Source organism: Panthera pardus, unplaced genomic scaffold (assembly GCF_024362965.1).
Source record: "Panthera pardus isolate Hobbes unplaced genomic scaffold, ASM2436296v1 HiC_scaffold_16, whole genome shotgun sequence".
In the NCBI taxonomy this organism is placed as follows: Eukaryota; Metazoa; Chordata; class Mammalia; order Carnivora; family Felidae; genus Panthera; species Panthera pardus.
Genome location: NW_026526721.1, coordinates 128,349,348 through 128,362,322, shown reverse-complemented (window position 1 = coordinate 128,362,322; position 12,975 = coordinate 128,349,348). Strand labels below are relative to the sequence as shown.

At 45.3% G+C, this 12,975-nt stretch overlaps 2 protein-coding genes and 1 long non-coding RNA gene across 8 annotated transcripts in view; all 3 read left to right on the top strand.

Moving 5' to 3' along the window:
- TMEM108 (transmembrane protein 108) overlaps nt 1-1,932 on the top strand; it is a 364,334-nt gene extending 362,402 nt beyond the window's left edge. For all 5 annotated transcript variants that reach the window (XM_053903803.1, XM_019436674.2, XM_019436647.2 and 2 more), the window contains one exon: nt 49-1,932. In XM_053903803.1, the coding sequence (XP_053759778.1) occupies nt 49-171 (123 nt within the window). In that variant the 3' untranslated portion in view covers nt 172-1,932. The remainder of the gene's footprint in view (nt 1-48) is intronic.
- A 2,179-nt stretch (nt 1,933-4,111) lies between these two features.
- Nucleotides 4,112-12,975, top strand: part of BFSP2 (beaded filament structural protein 2) — a 68,935-nt gene continuing 60,071 nt past the window's right edge. The window contains exon 1 of the mRNA XM_019436722.2: nt 4,112-4,727. Coding sequence (XP_019292267.1) covers nt 4,236-4,727 — 492 coding nt within the window. The 5' untranslated portion in view covers nt 4,112-4,235. The remainder of the gene's footprint in view (nt 4,728-12,975) is intronic.
- On the top strand, nt 7,504-10,010 carry LOC128777323 (uncharacterized). 2 transcript variants are annotated; one of them, XR_008422586.1, is made up of 2 exons: nt 7,504-7,920; nt 9,693-10,010. It is a non-coding gene; the product is annotated as an uncharacterized LOC128777323 (long non-coding RNA). The 2 variants fall into 2 exon arrangements; XR_008422587.1 differs by lacking the exon at nt 7,504-7,920 and adding an exon at nt 7,998-8,110.

The following is a 12,975-nucleotide window of genomic DNA, read 5'->3' as shown; positions in this document are numbered from 1 at the left end:
TGCCTAAACCCTCTGAGATCATCCCATGTCCTGCCTTTCTCCTCCCAGGACCAGCTCTCAGAGCCCCGCTCCCCAGCCAACGGTGACTACAGAGACACTGGGATGGTCCTTGTTAACCCCTTCTGCCAGGAAACACTATTTGTGGGAAATGATCAAGTGTCGGAGATCTAACAGCAGCAACCCTTGCTTTGCCGTTCCCTACCATTCGTCTCTAAATTATAAATATACAAATATATATTATAAATATAACCTTTGTGTAACCCTGACTTAATGAGAAACATTTTCAGCTTTTTCTCCCCCTAAGAATTGTCAACATCTTTTTTACAAGTGTGGTTTAAAAAAAACTTTACAGAACGATCCGTGGCTTTATAAAATAAAGGTATTTCTAAGCAAAGCAGTTGCATTGATTGCTTCTCTTAATAACTGTCCTTGAGCACTTGGGGTCCCAGCAGCCCCAGGCAGGTGAGGGAAGAGACAGACCTGTAGAGGTGCGATTTTAAATTGGTCAAGAGTACGGCCCTTTGCGTGCTCCTTAAAGTTCTGGTTCCTCTTGATTCAGTGGGACTCCCTTCCCTCCCCCTCTGTGTACACACCAGTGAAGGCAAGTGGGCCACCGGGGGAGAAGCAGTAGACTTGTGCACAGAGCAGGAAGGGGGAGCACCTTGCCACCCCAGCAGATAAACGTCCTGCACCTGCACAGTGGCACCATTGGCTGTCGAGCGTAATTCCAACTGAGTTAAGGACCGCGGGCAGGAACATGCAGCCCTCAGGAGCCTGTGGAGGACATCGTGGGCATCCCGTCAAGGCCACATCCCCCTAACATCCCACGACAGGGAGCTTCCACTGTGCTAACAACAGGACTGCCTTGCCCTGGTGGAAAATAAGTCCCCCCCTGCCCCTTAAGCACATTCCTGCATCCTCTCCAACACCCACATCTGCTTTAAAACTCGTGCCTTTCTCTAGAGATGGTTTAGATGTGGATCCTAGCCCCAGAGCTTTGGTATGCTTGCTCTCCTTCAAGGATCAAATGTTTATTGGGGTTCAGCTTTGTTTTCTCAAAAGGCATCACACTGTGCCCCTGAGGAACATGTTAAGAGGCCTTGAATTATGGGGCTGTAATTTTCTAAGCCCTCCTGTGATCTTAAACAAGATTGCTAAAGTGGATCACTTAGGAGAAGACATCCTGATATCCCTCCCTGGTGTTGCAGACCTGCCTGTGGGTCAGCAGACAGGCTTGCCATCCAGCTCGCATTCTCCAGTCTCCCCTCCACTGCTCCCCTTGCCTGCCCACGCTCAGGAGGGCTCAGACCCACAGAGACGCAACAGAGGCTTCCACAGATGGCTGCTTCTCACTTTTTCCCTAATAGTGGTTGGGAGAGAAGATAACTGCTTTGACTCTTTCTCTAAAAGAAAATTAGTTTGATAGTATATTTTCAATATAGATGTTCTTATAGTCAGATTGGGAATTGAACTTGAATGTTGATTCGTATGTTCGTGTTGTTGCTGTGGTCTTTTTATCATACCTTTTTCCTTTCTTCCTACATTTCTTTTTTTTTTTTTTAAGATGGCCTTCAAAAATGTGTGTTCTCAATGTTGTATGAACCTACTTAACATGAGTTTGGTGGATGTGTCTCTTTAAAGACTCTTCAAACCACAAGGAAGCAGGTTAAATGTTGCTCTGAGATTCATTTCCCAGTGTGCTGCTGTATGACCTTTTAACCTTCTATTTCTGTTAACTATTGCATTTAATATAGCAATGTGTGTGCGTATATATAGAAAGAAATCTGTTTGTAAAGTAAAATTATATATAATATATGTAATCAAAGATACATATGTTATATATACATATGTGGATGTATGACTTATTTTTCCTTATCCACAGAATTCAACTACCATGTATATATAAATAAACTTATTTTACTAGCCAGAGGATTAAGTTGCTAATACATTTTGCATTCTTTTCATTTTAAAATAACTTTTAAGTCTTCCTTAAGTCCCGACACTGCCTAATGTTCATCTGTATTTTTTAATCTATTTTAACAATAAGTTGGGTTTTATGAGTAATGAGCTATTGGCAGTTTGTCATTTGGTATTACCAATCCTTTAGAACATGTTTGTGACTTCTCCACAAGTCCTCTTTCTTTAGGTCTTTGGAAACTCTGGTGTCAATTAAGGTACATCCCTTCTTCCCCTCTCCCTCCACAGGGCTGGGGGTTTTACTGTATGTATCAGAGAAAGGTCAGAGAAAGCTGGGGTTAACCTGTCCACTGAGAGTTACCATTCTGTAGGAAATAACAGTGCCTAAACATGACACCTGTGCAAACAGCTTCATCAGTAGTTTGAACCCTTCATTTAGCCTTGGATGATACACCCTGAAATTCCTGCAGCCCCTCAAGACCCAGGCAGCACCCCCTGTGCTAGGAAGATGTTATTATAAGAGTCTGGCGGGTGCGGTGGGGCCTATAGGGTGCCTCAGAGGTGGTGTTTGCACCAAGAATGCCATGTCTAAATAAGGACACTGCCACCTTTTACTTGATCAAGTTGGTTCCTTAATCTGTTCATCATATACCAACATTGATATTTATACAGTATCTTCTGTGTCAACTCAGACAAAGTAGAAAGGGGGAAAAAAGTTATGGTGTCCTAATCAGCAAGGAAGAGCACATAGAATATCCCAGTAGGTAACTGTAGTTTTGAACTCTGCTTGTGTGACTTTGGATAGTACCCTGTTCTCTAGGTGGTGGGAGACAGAGGGCGTCCTACATAAGTCACTGGACTAGGGGTCAGATGAGATTTTCTTGTCCTAGCTCTGTTATTTTCTGGATAGGGGACCTTGGAAAAGTCATTGCAGCTTTCAGGATCTTCATCACATAAGGAGTCAATAACTGATCATTTGACATGTGATGATACTTCTGGAATTGTAAAGTGCACAGCCCAAATAGCAGTACATGTCAACCCTGTACCTACCTTCCAAGGTTAAATTGAGAATTCAATGAAACAAAGTATGGAAATTATGTACAGCACTAGGATAGATTCAGTACTTACTAGAAACTGGCTACCTTCCCCTTCTCTCACTTGAGGTACGTCCCCGTGGTGCAGGATTTGGGATAAATATCCAGGTCTGGGTTTTGGCTACTTGGTTTCTCTACTGTAAAACTTACGTGCAGTGGGGTTTATTTAGGTCCATTTTGTTATCTCAGGATAACAAAGAGGATCTTTTCTAGATCTGGGAAAGTAATTGAGGTGTGACCATAACAACATGCCTTACTGGATGCTGACAGCAGGAATTAAAACCCAGGGGGTGTCATCAAAACCTAACTTGAAGCACCCACCCTTAAAGAACTTACTGGAAAACCTTCTCTTTGTTTTGACTTACTAGTTTTCTGGCAAATGGAGAAACAGAGGTGTAGGGAACAGCTACATCATAAAAGGTGCCCAACATGTGTGGGACCTGAATTCCCAGGATCCCTTGCACTACTGCATTAGGGAGAGCTCAGGCCAGTGCATGGAAAGCAAGATCCAGAAAGGTGAAGCAACGTGGCCATGGTCAAGCAGCTGATAAACAGCAGTGTTGGGGGAAGAAAAATGCCACAGAAGGACCTGAAGCTGCTACCAAGACTGAAGGAGGGGAAGGGAGGCAACAGGTTTGGTTTGTTTCTCTTCAGTTCATGGTGCTGCCTCCCACTGTGGCTGGTTCACATCCATTTCCATCCTCTATTACCTGTGTGGACGTGCATGCACATTCACACATTTACATACACAACACATGTAAGGATGTAGAAAGCTCTAAAATTGGCCCTGGAACACCTGGATTCAGTCCTGGATCGCTACACTTGTGATCTGAGGCCTTTGGGTCTCAGTTTACTCATCTGTGAAATGGGCTGCTTGATGCCTGCCTTGCTCTCTCTTAGGTAGTAAAGTACACAAATCCAGATGAGCCACCCCCACAGTCCGCACTGATCCAGCACCCCCATCACCAGCAGAAAAATCTGGGAGGTCAGGCACATGACCTTGCAGAGAATGCATGAGTGCCTTTCTGCACGCAGCCCTGGGCAGGGCCTGTTTCCCTTTCAGCTCCGTGAATGGTGGAAGCTCATGGAAAACAGCAGACAAAGCAGCCCTGGGGATAGGGGAGCTTCCAGAGAGGCCCACAACTGAGCCACAGGGACACTGGGGCTGGAAACCAAAAGTCACTGGGCTCTGTAAGCCCACTAGGCACAGCAGAGGCAGAAGGGATGACGAGCAGCAGGCGAGTGGTGGTGGACATGCCCACCGGTGCCAGCTCCAGCTTGCCCCTCCAGAGGCACAGGGCGTCCTTTGGGGGAACATGGTCATCATCCTCCCTGGATAGCCCCCCAGCCTCCAGGACCAATGCCATGGGTGGTCTCGTCCGAGGACCCAGAGTCTATGTAGGGATGGTGCCCAGTGGGTACACAGGTGGCCTGGGCACCCGCGTGACACGCCGGGCCCTGGGCATCAGCAGTGTTTTCCTGCAGGGCCTGCGGAGCTCAGGTCTGGCCACAGCACCAGCTCCAGGCCTGGAGAGGAACCTCGGTGCCGTTGAGGACCTGGGGGGTTGCCTGGTGGAATACATGGCCAAGGTTCATGCCCTCGAGAACGTCAGCCAGGAGCTGGAGGCACAACTGCGCGTGCACCTGGAGAGCAAGGCCACACGCTCCGAAAGCTGGGGTGCCCTCAGGGCTTCCTGGGCCAGCAGCTGCCAACAGGTGAGTACGTGGGCTATGCCCAAGGGCTTTGTGTAGGGCCAAGAGAGGATGCTCACAGATGCCTGGGGGGTCATCATCAGAGAGCAAGGATGCTGAGGCAGGGGCAGGGGAGTGAATGGTCTCAGGCCAAAGAAACTGACCATAGCCTCTTACTCTTTCATGCTCAGAAATACTGATGACAGTGATAACAATGACAGTCGCCATTTACTGAGGTAGACTAAGGGCCAGGTCCATAGGAGTCCCTGTACATGCACTGTCTCCTGTGTTCAAAGCAATGCTAGGCAGGGACTTATTCACTGACTGTATTTTTCAGATGAGAAAACTGAGGCACAAAGAAATTAAGTAATTTGTCCAGATCATGCAGCCCATAGGGAAGCTGAGCTTTGAGCCCAAATTGTTCCAGTTCCAAAGCTTGCATTCATCCCATTAGCCTGGGCTGACTCTGTACCCTTTGTATTAAGCAAGGGTTTTTACAGACATCATCAAATGGAACACCATCGAATGGATATGGCATTAAAAACAATGGATAAATGGGGGTGTGTTCCTGTATCCATCGACTACAGCGCTGTCCAATAGAAATAGGAGCCACAGGGTAATTAAAAAGTTTCCATTACCCACAGTAAAAAAAAAGTAAAAAAGAAACAGGTAAAGTTAATATTAGCATATCTTATTTAACTCAGTATATTTTAAATGTTATTTCAACATGTAGTCAATATTTAAAATATTAATGAAATAATTGACACTGAAATAGAACTTTCTGCCATGATTGAAATGTCCTATACCCACACTGTCCAGTCTGGTAGCCACTAGCCACATATGGCTATTGAGCACGTGAAATGTGGCTAATAAGATAAGGAATTGAATTTTTGTTTTTATGTTTATTTTATTTTATTTTATTTAAATGTAAATATGGGCTCCTGGGTGGCTCAGTCAGTTGAGCATCTGACTCTTGACTTCAGCTCAGGTTGTGATCCCAGGGTTATGAGATCAAGCCCCAGGTCAGGCTCAGCGCTGAGTGTGGAGCCTGCTTAAGATTCTCTCTCTCTCTCTCTCTCTCTCTCTCTCTCTCTCTCTCTCTCTCTCCCCCTCTGCCCTGCCCTGTGTGTGCTCTTTCTTTCTATATTAATTAATAATAATAATAATAGATTTAAATAGCCACATGTGGCCAGTGGCTATCTCATGGGACAGGGCAGGACACAGAGGTTTCATCATTCCCCCTTGCTTGGTCAGGATGTGCTCTCCAGGGTGATTGCTGCAGAATGCTGAGCTCATCTGTCACGTCTGGCCTGTGGCCTATGGTTCCACCACTGGGACTCCAGCCAGCATTGCATATCTCATCAGGTCTCTGTGGGTGGCTCTTTCTTGTCCCTTCCCTCCCCCACCTCCACCCGACAAAGGCTGGCCTTAGGGTCCCTCTGAGCTAGATCAGCCTCCAACTCAGCTAGGAACTGCCCTTGTACCCTGGGGCCCAGCACGCAGTCCCCTGAGAGGAGGTCACAAGCCTCCATTTGTGTGTGACTGGGTGATGCAGAGCAGGAACACTGAGAGGCTCCCCATTCCCTGCCTGCCCCCCATTTCACCCCAGGATGCTTCTCCTTCATGGGCTCATAGGCAATCAGTGCCCGGCTGTCAGCTCAGTATGTGTGAAGTGCAATACTGTCCTCTTGGCTTTCCTCTGGAGCTGTTGTCCTGCTTGCATCGATCTGGGCTGTGAGAGAAAGCCAGCTTAAGAGCAGCTTGGGGCTTAAAGCTGTCGAATCTAAGACAGCCATCCCTCCCAGATCCTCCCTGGCAGCCCTGAGTCCAAATATTTGTGTCCTATAAACCACCAGGCTGTCCCCAGATATTCCAATATTTCAGCATGTGCAGGACAATTTCTCACATTCAGATGCCACACAGGCTTTTCATGAGAAGTCAGGCATCCTGATTTCTAAGTCAGAAAGTATGGCCACAAAACATAGTCCATATTCAACTGTAGCTAGCTACAGGAGATTGGGCAACTTACTCAACTTCTCTATGCATCATTGGCCTTATCCGTAAAACGGATCTAATGCTGTGGCTATTACAGCAAATACATAGATATGTAAGTTGCGTGGTTCCTGCCTGCAGGTAGACTACAGGTCAGAAAGCTACACCATGACAGCAGCACAGCCACAGGGCTGCCAAAGCAAAGGCTGGATGCCAAGACATTCAGCCCTGACACTGGTGGTCATTTTCCTCTTAAATGACCATAACTGGGGCACCTGGGTGGCTCAGTTGGTGGAGAGACCGACTTCGGCTCAGGTCATGATCTCATGGTTTGTGAGTTCGAGCCCCACGTCGGGCTCTGTGCTGACAGCTCAGAGCCTGGAGCCTGCTTCGGATTCTGTGTCTCCCTCTGCCCCTCCCCCACTCACATTCTGTCTCTCTCTGTCTCAGAAATAAATAAACATTAAATGACCATAAGTGAGATCCTTCATATGACTACAGAGTTCTCTTTTTCTTCCTTTTTTTAAAGCATGAACTTGAAGATACAGTTAGACCAACCTGTAAAATGAAGTTATTTCTGTATCACACAGCCCAGCCTTCCAGCCATATTAAGCTCTGTTCCGCCACAAAGAACCAAAGAAAATTCTACATATGCACATTAATTTTCCTTTGTTGCAGTTACAAAGCTGACCCACGCTTTCTACCCCTCCAGGCTTCAACATAAAGCTTTAAGATGGCTTTGCTCATGCCTGCTCTCCTTCCTGGTGTTCTCTACCAGTCACCAGCATCATCTTTTGGACATATGGGATCTGACTGTATTATGTCCCTGCCCAACACCTTTCTGGACTCCTCATCACTGTCAGGACACAATCCATGACTCTGGGCTCAGTCCCCAAAGCCCTCATGAAGCCACGTCTCTGTCCCAGCCACATCACCCACCTAAGAGACCCTGAACACAACTGCGTGTCCTCAGCCTGCTCCTTTGTGATGCTCCCCCTGTTCCTTCTGTGATCTCATGACAGCCTCTACACACATCCACGGTGGTAGTTAGTTACCATGTTGTCCTGTGGTCCCTTGCCTGGCCGTGCCCTCGCACTCTTGGCCACTTAGGAAGAACCAGCTGTGCCCACCAGTGGAAAGACTGGAAAGAGCTTAAACTAGTTCAGCTTACAGTGAACTTACATTTGGATGTTGGCTCTGCCACCTGCTCACTGGGTGCCTTTGGGTCAGTTACTTAACTTCTCTCAACTTGTCTCCTCATTTGCCATTTGGGGATTACTTTATTGAGGAGAACTGTTAAGGGGGTTAACTGAATGTTACGGACCCAGTAAAATTAGTGACTAACAGCTTAGAGAGACTGCTTCACTCACAGCATTGCAGCTACCTGGAGCCATGTACAGGATTGATGCTCAACCGTGAGTGGGGCCCCGCTTCAAATCCTGGTTCTGCCACTTACGTGGACCAGCCATTCCTTTGCTCTATGTCCCCCTTTCACTATCTATAAAATGAATGAGCACTGCCCAGGGTCGCTGTGTGCATGAGATGAAATAAGATGCAAAAAGGTGCATTGGGAACTGTGAAGTACGATGCACAGGCAGCAGGCCGTCCTGAGTCAGAACACTCTACCCCAGTCCCCTGGGGGCTGAGCCTCAGACCAAGGGACTCACCTCTGGAGGCCATGGCCCCCCTTCAGGGCCTTAGCTGGATCCCTTCTTCCTTTCTCCACCCCAAGAGTCCTCTTCACCCAACAGCCGTGCGATGATAGCTCCTTCACAAGCCCTATCTGTCCTCAAAAGGCAGGCCCAACTTCTGGCTACTCGGAAACCCAACTTCTGGCTAATCAGAGACAAAGCCTTTCCCACTGGGGAATGGGGGCCCCCACTGCCTTCCAGGGTGCTTTGTCATGGAGCCCTAGACCCACCAACCAGCCAGTTCCCATAGAACTGCAAGAGGGGCCCACCCCAACCAGGGCCCCTAAACTCTTCCAGGCCTAGAGAACAGACTACCAGCAATTCATTTATTTCAGAAAGTGCTGCCTTCCCCTCACACAGGCTTCAGAGGCAGCCATGCCATGCTAAGAGTGTCTGGGCTCCGAGAATCCAAAGCTCTCAGCTGCTCAGTCCTGCGCCCTGGGAACCCCAGGCCCCCACCCACCACCAACTCCAGTTAGGGCCTCGTCACAGGCTCAGGGAGGGGCAGGTTGCTTCCTGGGGTGTGGCACAGAACCAGGAATGGCAGCACCACACTGCATCTAGAAGGCAGCTAGAGGGGAAGGGCGAGCCTCTTGTCTACCCTTGACCCAGGCACCTGCAGGGCCACACTGAAGTTCAATCCTCTTAGCGTTGCCTATCCTCCATGGGTCAGAGTGGCCAGTCTGTGGGAAAGGCAGATGCCAGGCAGGAAAGGAAGGCTAACCAAGCAGTTGGTATACCGCACAGTGCCCCAAATAGTGGGGCAGGGCCCCCGGGGGGCCTAGAAGAGTTTGCATTTGCCCCCTTGAGTACCCTTGTGTCTGAGGATGTGCAAGATTAACTAGCAAAAATTACCATGACAAGACAAGAGAAAAACCACAGAGTTTTATATTTTGCCACCATTATTTATTTATTTTATATTTTACCACCTTTCAAAGCACTTTACCCCCTGCCTTTGGAACAAGGAACTCCATGTTTTCCTTTTGCACGAGGACCCACAAATCACATAGCCAATCCTGCTAGGGTTAATGTATACAAAGTCCCTTTTCATTTCCAAACCTCTCTCTCCCCACTCCTCAGTTATATTAGAAACTCAGCCACTTCTGCTAAGCAGTAAAAACAGACAGTAAAACTCTCAGGTGATGGCCCCAGAGGCCAAAGAAGGCACAGTCCCTGCCCATTGCTTGGGCAGAAACTGACTCTTTTCCTCTCCTGCTTTGCCGAGTGCTCCCGACTTCTCTTGCCAAGTGAATGGTGCTCATAATAAGTTCTGGCAGCAATGTCAGACCCTTTCATCTTCAAATAGGCCAAACACAAGCTTGGAATTAGGCAGCCTCCCTGTCTCAGAGCTGCAGAGAAAAGGAGACTGGGACAGAAGAGATGCAGCCATGGAGGCAGAGTCTCAGAGCACAGGGAGCAAGCCAAGGCCAAGGCCAGAGAGATGCTGCCTGGGAAAGAAAGGGGAACATGGAGGCTTCGGTTTCCACTGAAATTATTGGTCTCCGTGGGAGAAAACAGCAGCTTACACCTCACACAGCAAAGGTTGTTAGCTGGAAGAAAGGGGAAATCAAAATCATTAAAAAGCAAGAGAATTAGAATTTAAAATGAACCTGATTTGAATATTTTTCCTGCCTTTCACAGTTCCTCTTTCTGTCCTTGCAAAGAGAGACCCATACTCTGGGGATCTGCCTATTTGGGGGAACTGCTGGAAACTTAGCCAATCCAGGTGAGGGCCAGTTTCTCTCCCCACAGAACCTGTGGTCCTAACAGGGTTTTTTGTTTTTGTTTTAAAAGAAAAAGAAACAAGAACTAACCCCCCAGTCCCAGCCCCCAGTGCCCCTGAATAAGAAGGCCATAAGATCATTGTTCATGATTCACAACCTGGTGTCCCTGAAAGGGGGAGGGAGAAAGAACCCTGAGCTATTTTAGTATCTGCAACACCCTGCATAAATTTACCCAAGATAAACCACCCATCTCTTCTGAGTACTGTACATGTACTTTGGTCAGAGGAGGCCAGTAAGTTAACTACTTTGTTAGCCAAGTTATAAAGGACACTAAAGTATCATTAGAAATGTTACTTTATGGAGAAAAAAATGTATTTAGGAGACTTCCTCTCAGGGAGAGTGACATATAAGAGTGGAAGAAATCTTTGGAGGGAGCAGAGGCAGGGAAGGAGGCATGAGGCTTCCCCCAAGGGTCTTGGTCCAGAAATATAGGCAGTCACCAAACTGCTTTCTAAGAAGGGTAGTTTCTGATTTCCTGGGGGTTCTAGCTCTGCTAAGTAGAGGATATCTCTGCAGAAGCAAAACTCTGCTACAGAATACGGGGTTGGGGGGGAGAAGGAGTGCTGTCATTGGAGGCTCATTGTCAAATCTCATAAGATCTCTTAAAATGCGCCGGCCATGTTGAAGAGTAGAGGACTGGGCTGTCCCAGTGACAAAAAATAGGGGATGGGCTACAAAGACTGACAGCAAATTCTTCACTGATCTTGCTACATCTTGATTTCTCACCTGAATAATAAGGATAATTGGAGACTTTCTTGACATGATAAAATAGCTAAGAAAGAAATACAAGAGGACTTCCTATAGAAATTAAGAACAAGATAAGGATGCCCACTATCTTTACTGTTTTGGAACACTGGTCAGAGGTCACAGTTAATGCCACACAAGAGAAAGGAATTGGAGGTATAAGGACTGGAAAGAAAGAAGGAAAATGCTGGTCTTTCTGGAAAGCCCAAAAGGATCCACATGAAAACTGTACAATAGAAAATAAGTTAATTTAGGAAAGTAGCAGGTTATACACATTAAAGATATTTGCTAAATATATATATACGCACATATAGACATATGTTTATTTCACATATAAATGGCTGCCATCTCATTTATGATAGCAAAAATTAAAATAACTCTAAATAAACTTAACAAGAAATGTCCAAAATGTATATGAGACAATAATAAAACTCTTCTTGAAAGGCATAAACAGAAACAAAGACCATGCACTTGAATATAAAGACTCAAGAAAAATCAGTTCTCCCTAAGTTAATTTACATATTTAATGCAATCCTAATTTTACAATATCATAGAGGTTTTGTTTTTTTTTTTTGAACTACAAGGGTTTATTGTAAATTTCATTTGTAAAAACATAAAGGCAAGAAGGGCACCTGGGTGGCTCAGTCAGTTGGGCATCCGACTTCGGCTCTGGTCATGATATCACGGTCTGTGAGTTCAAGCCCTGTGTCCAGCTGTGTGCTGACACCTCAGAGCTTGGAGGCTGCTTCGGATTCTGTGTCTCCCTCTCTTGCTCTGCTCCTCCCCTGTTCATACTGTCTGTCTCTCTCTCAAGAATAAATAAAACATTAAAAAATAATTTTTTAAACATAAAGGCAAGCATAGCCAAAAAGAAAAACTGAAAGAGGAGAGCAAGGAGGGAAACGTCAGCTCTCCCAGACATTGAAATATACTAGAATCTCATTCACAAAACAGTTCCATATTGGCCCATAAAAGATAAGAAGACCAATGGAACAAAATATAAAATTCAAAAGTAGGCCCTGCTACATACAGAAATTTAGTATTGATAAATGCACTATTTGAATCTAATGGAGGAAATGATGGATTTTTTAATAAATGGTATTCAGACAACTAGATAGTCATAAGGAAAATAAAATTGGATCCATCCTTCACTGTTCCCTAAATCAATTCCAAATATATCCCATTTGGATACATTTTTTAAATGTAAAAAAGGAAACCATACAAGTAGAAATCATGGGTGAATTCCTTTATAACCTGGGTGTGGAAGAAGTCTTCCTTGATATAATTCAAAATCTAAAAGCAATAAAGGAAAATACTGTTAATTTTATTACCAAAAAAATTTAAATTTTGCATCACAAAATAACACCATAAGCAAAACTAAAAGATAAATGACAAACTAGAAAAAAGTATTTGCAACTTTGAATTCAAAGGATTAATACCTCTATTCTATAAACAGCATTTAGAATTTGAGGTTTTAAAATAAAAGCCAACAATGTGCTTACTGTTACATAGGCTGGAGACACAAATGGAGAGTTGACATAAAAATAAATGAAAATGGCTCTAACCATGTAAAAGGATGTTCAACTTCACCCATGATAAAAGAAATACGAACAAAACAAAACAAAAATCTACCTGAGATATCCTTTTCACTTATCAGATTGGCAAAACTCCAAAATCATGTCAATCTATTTTGTTGGTGAAGTGCTAGGGAAGCAGCCAATTCCACACAGCGCTGATGGGAATAGAATGTTAGAATGCCTATGGAGAAGAACTTGGCAATATCTAGACAAACTATATATGCATTTATGTGATTTAATCCAGCAATCCCACTTCTAGGAATCTCTCCTGATGATAACCTGGCAAACACATGAACAAGAAGTACGCACAAGGTTGTTCATTTCAATCATAGCTATAATGGCAAGAGACTGGAAAAAACCCAAATACTTAGCAATAGGGGACTAGCTGAATAAGCAATGATACATCCACAAAAGGAATGAGGAAGAGCTCTGTAAGTATTATGGAGTGATGATCTCCAAGATGTATTGTTGAGTTAAAAAGCAA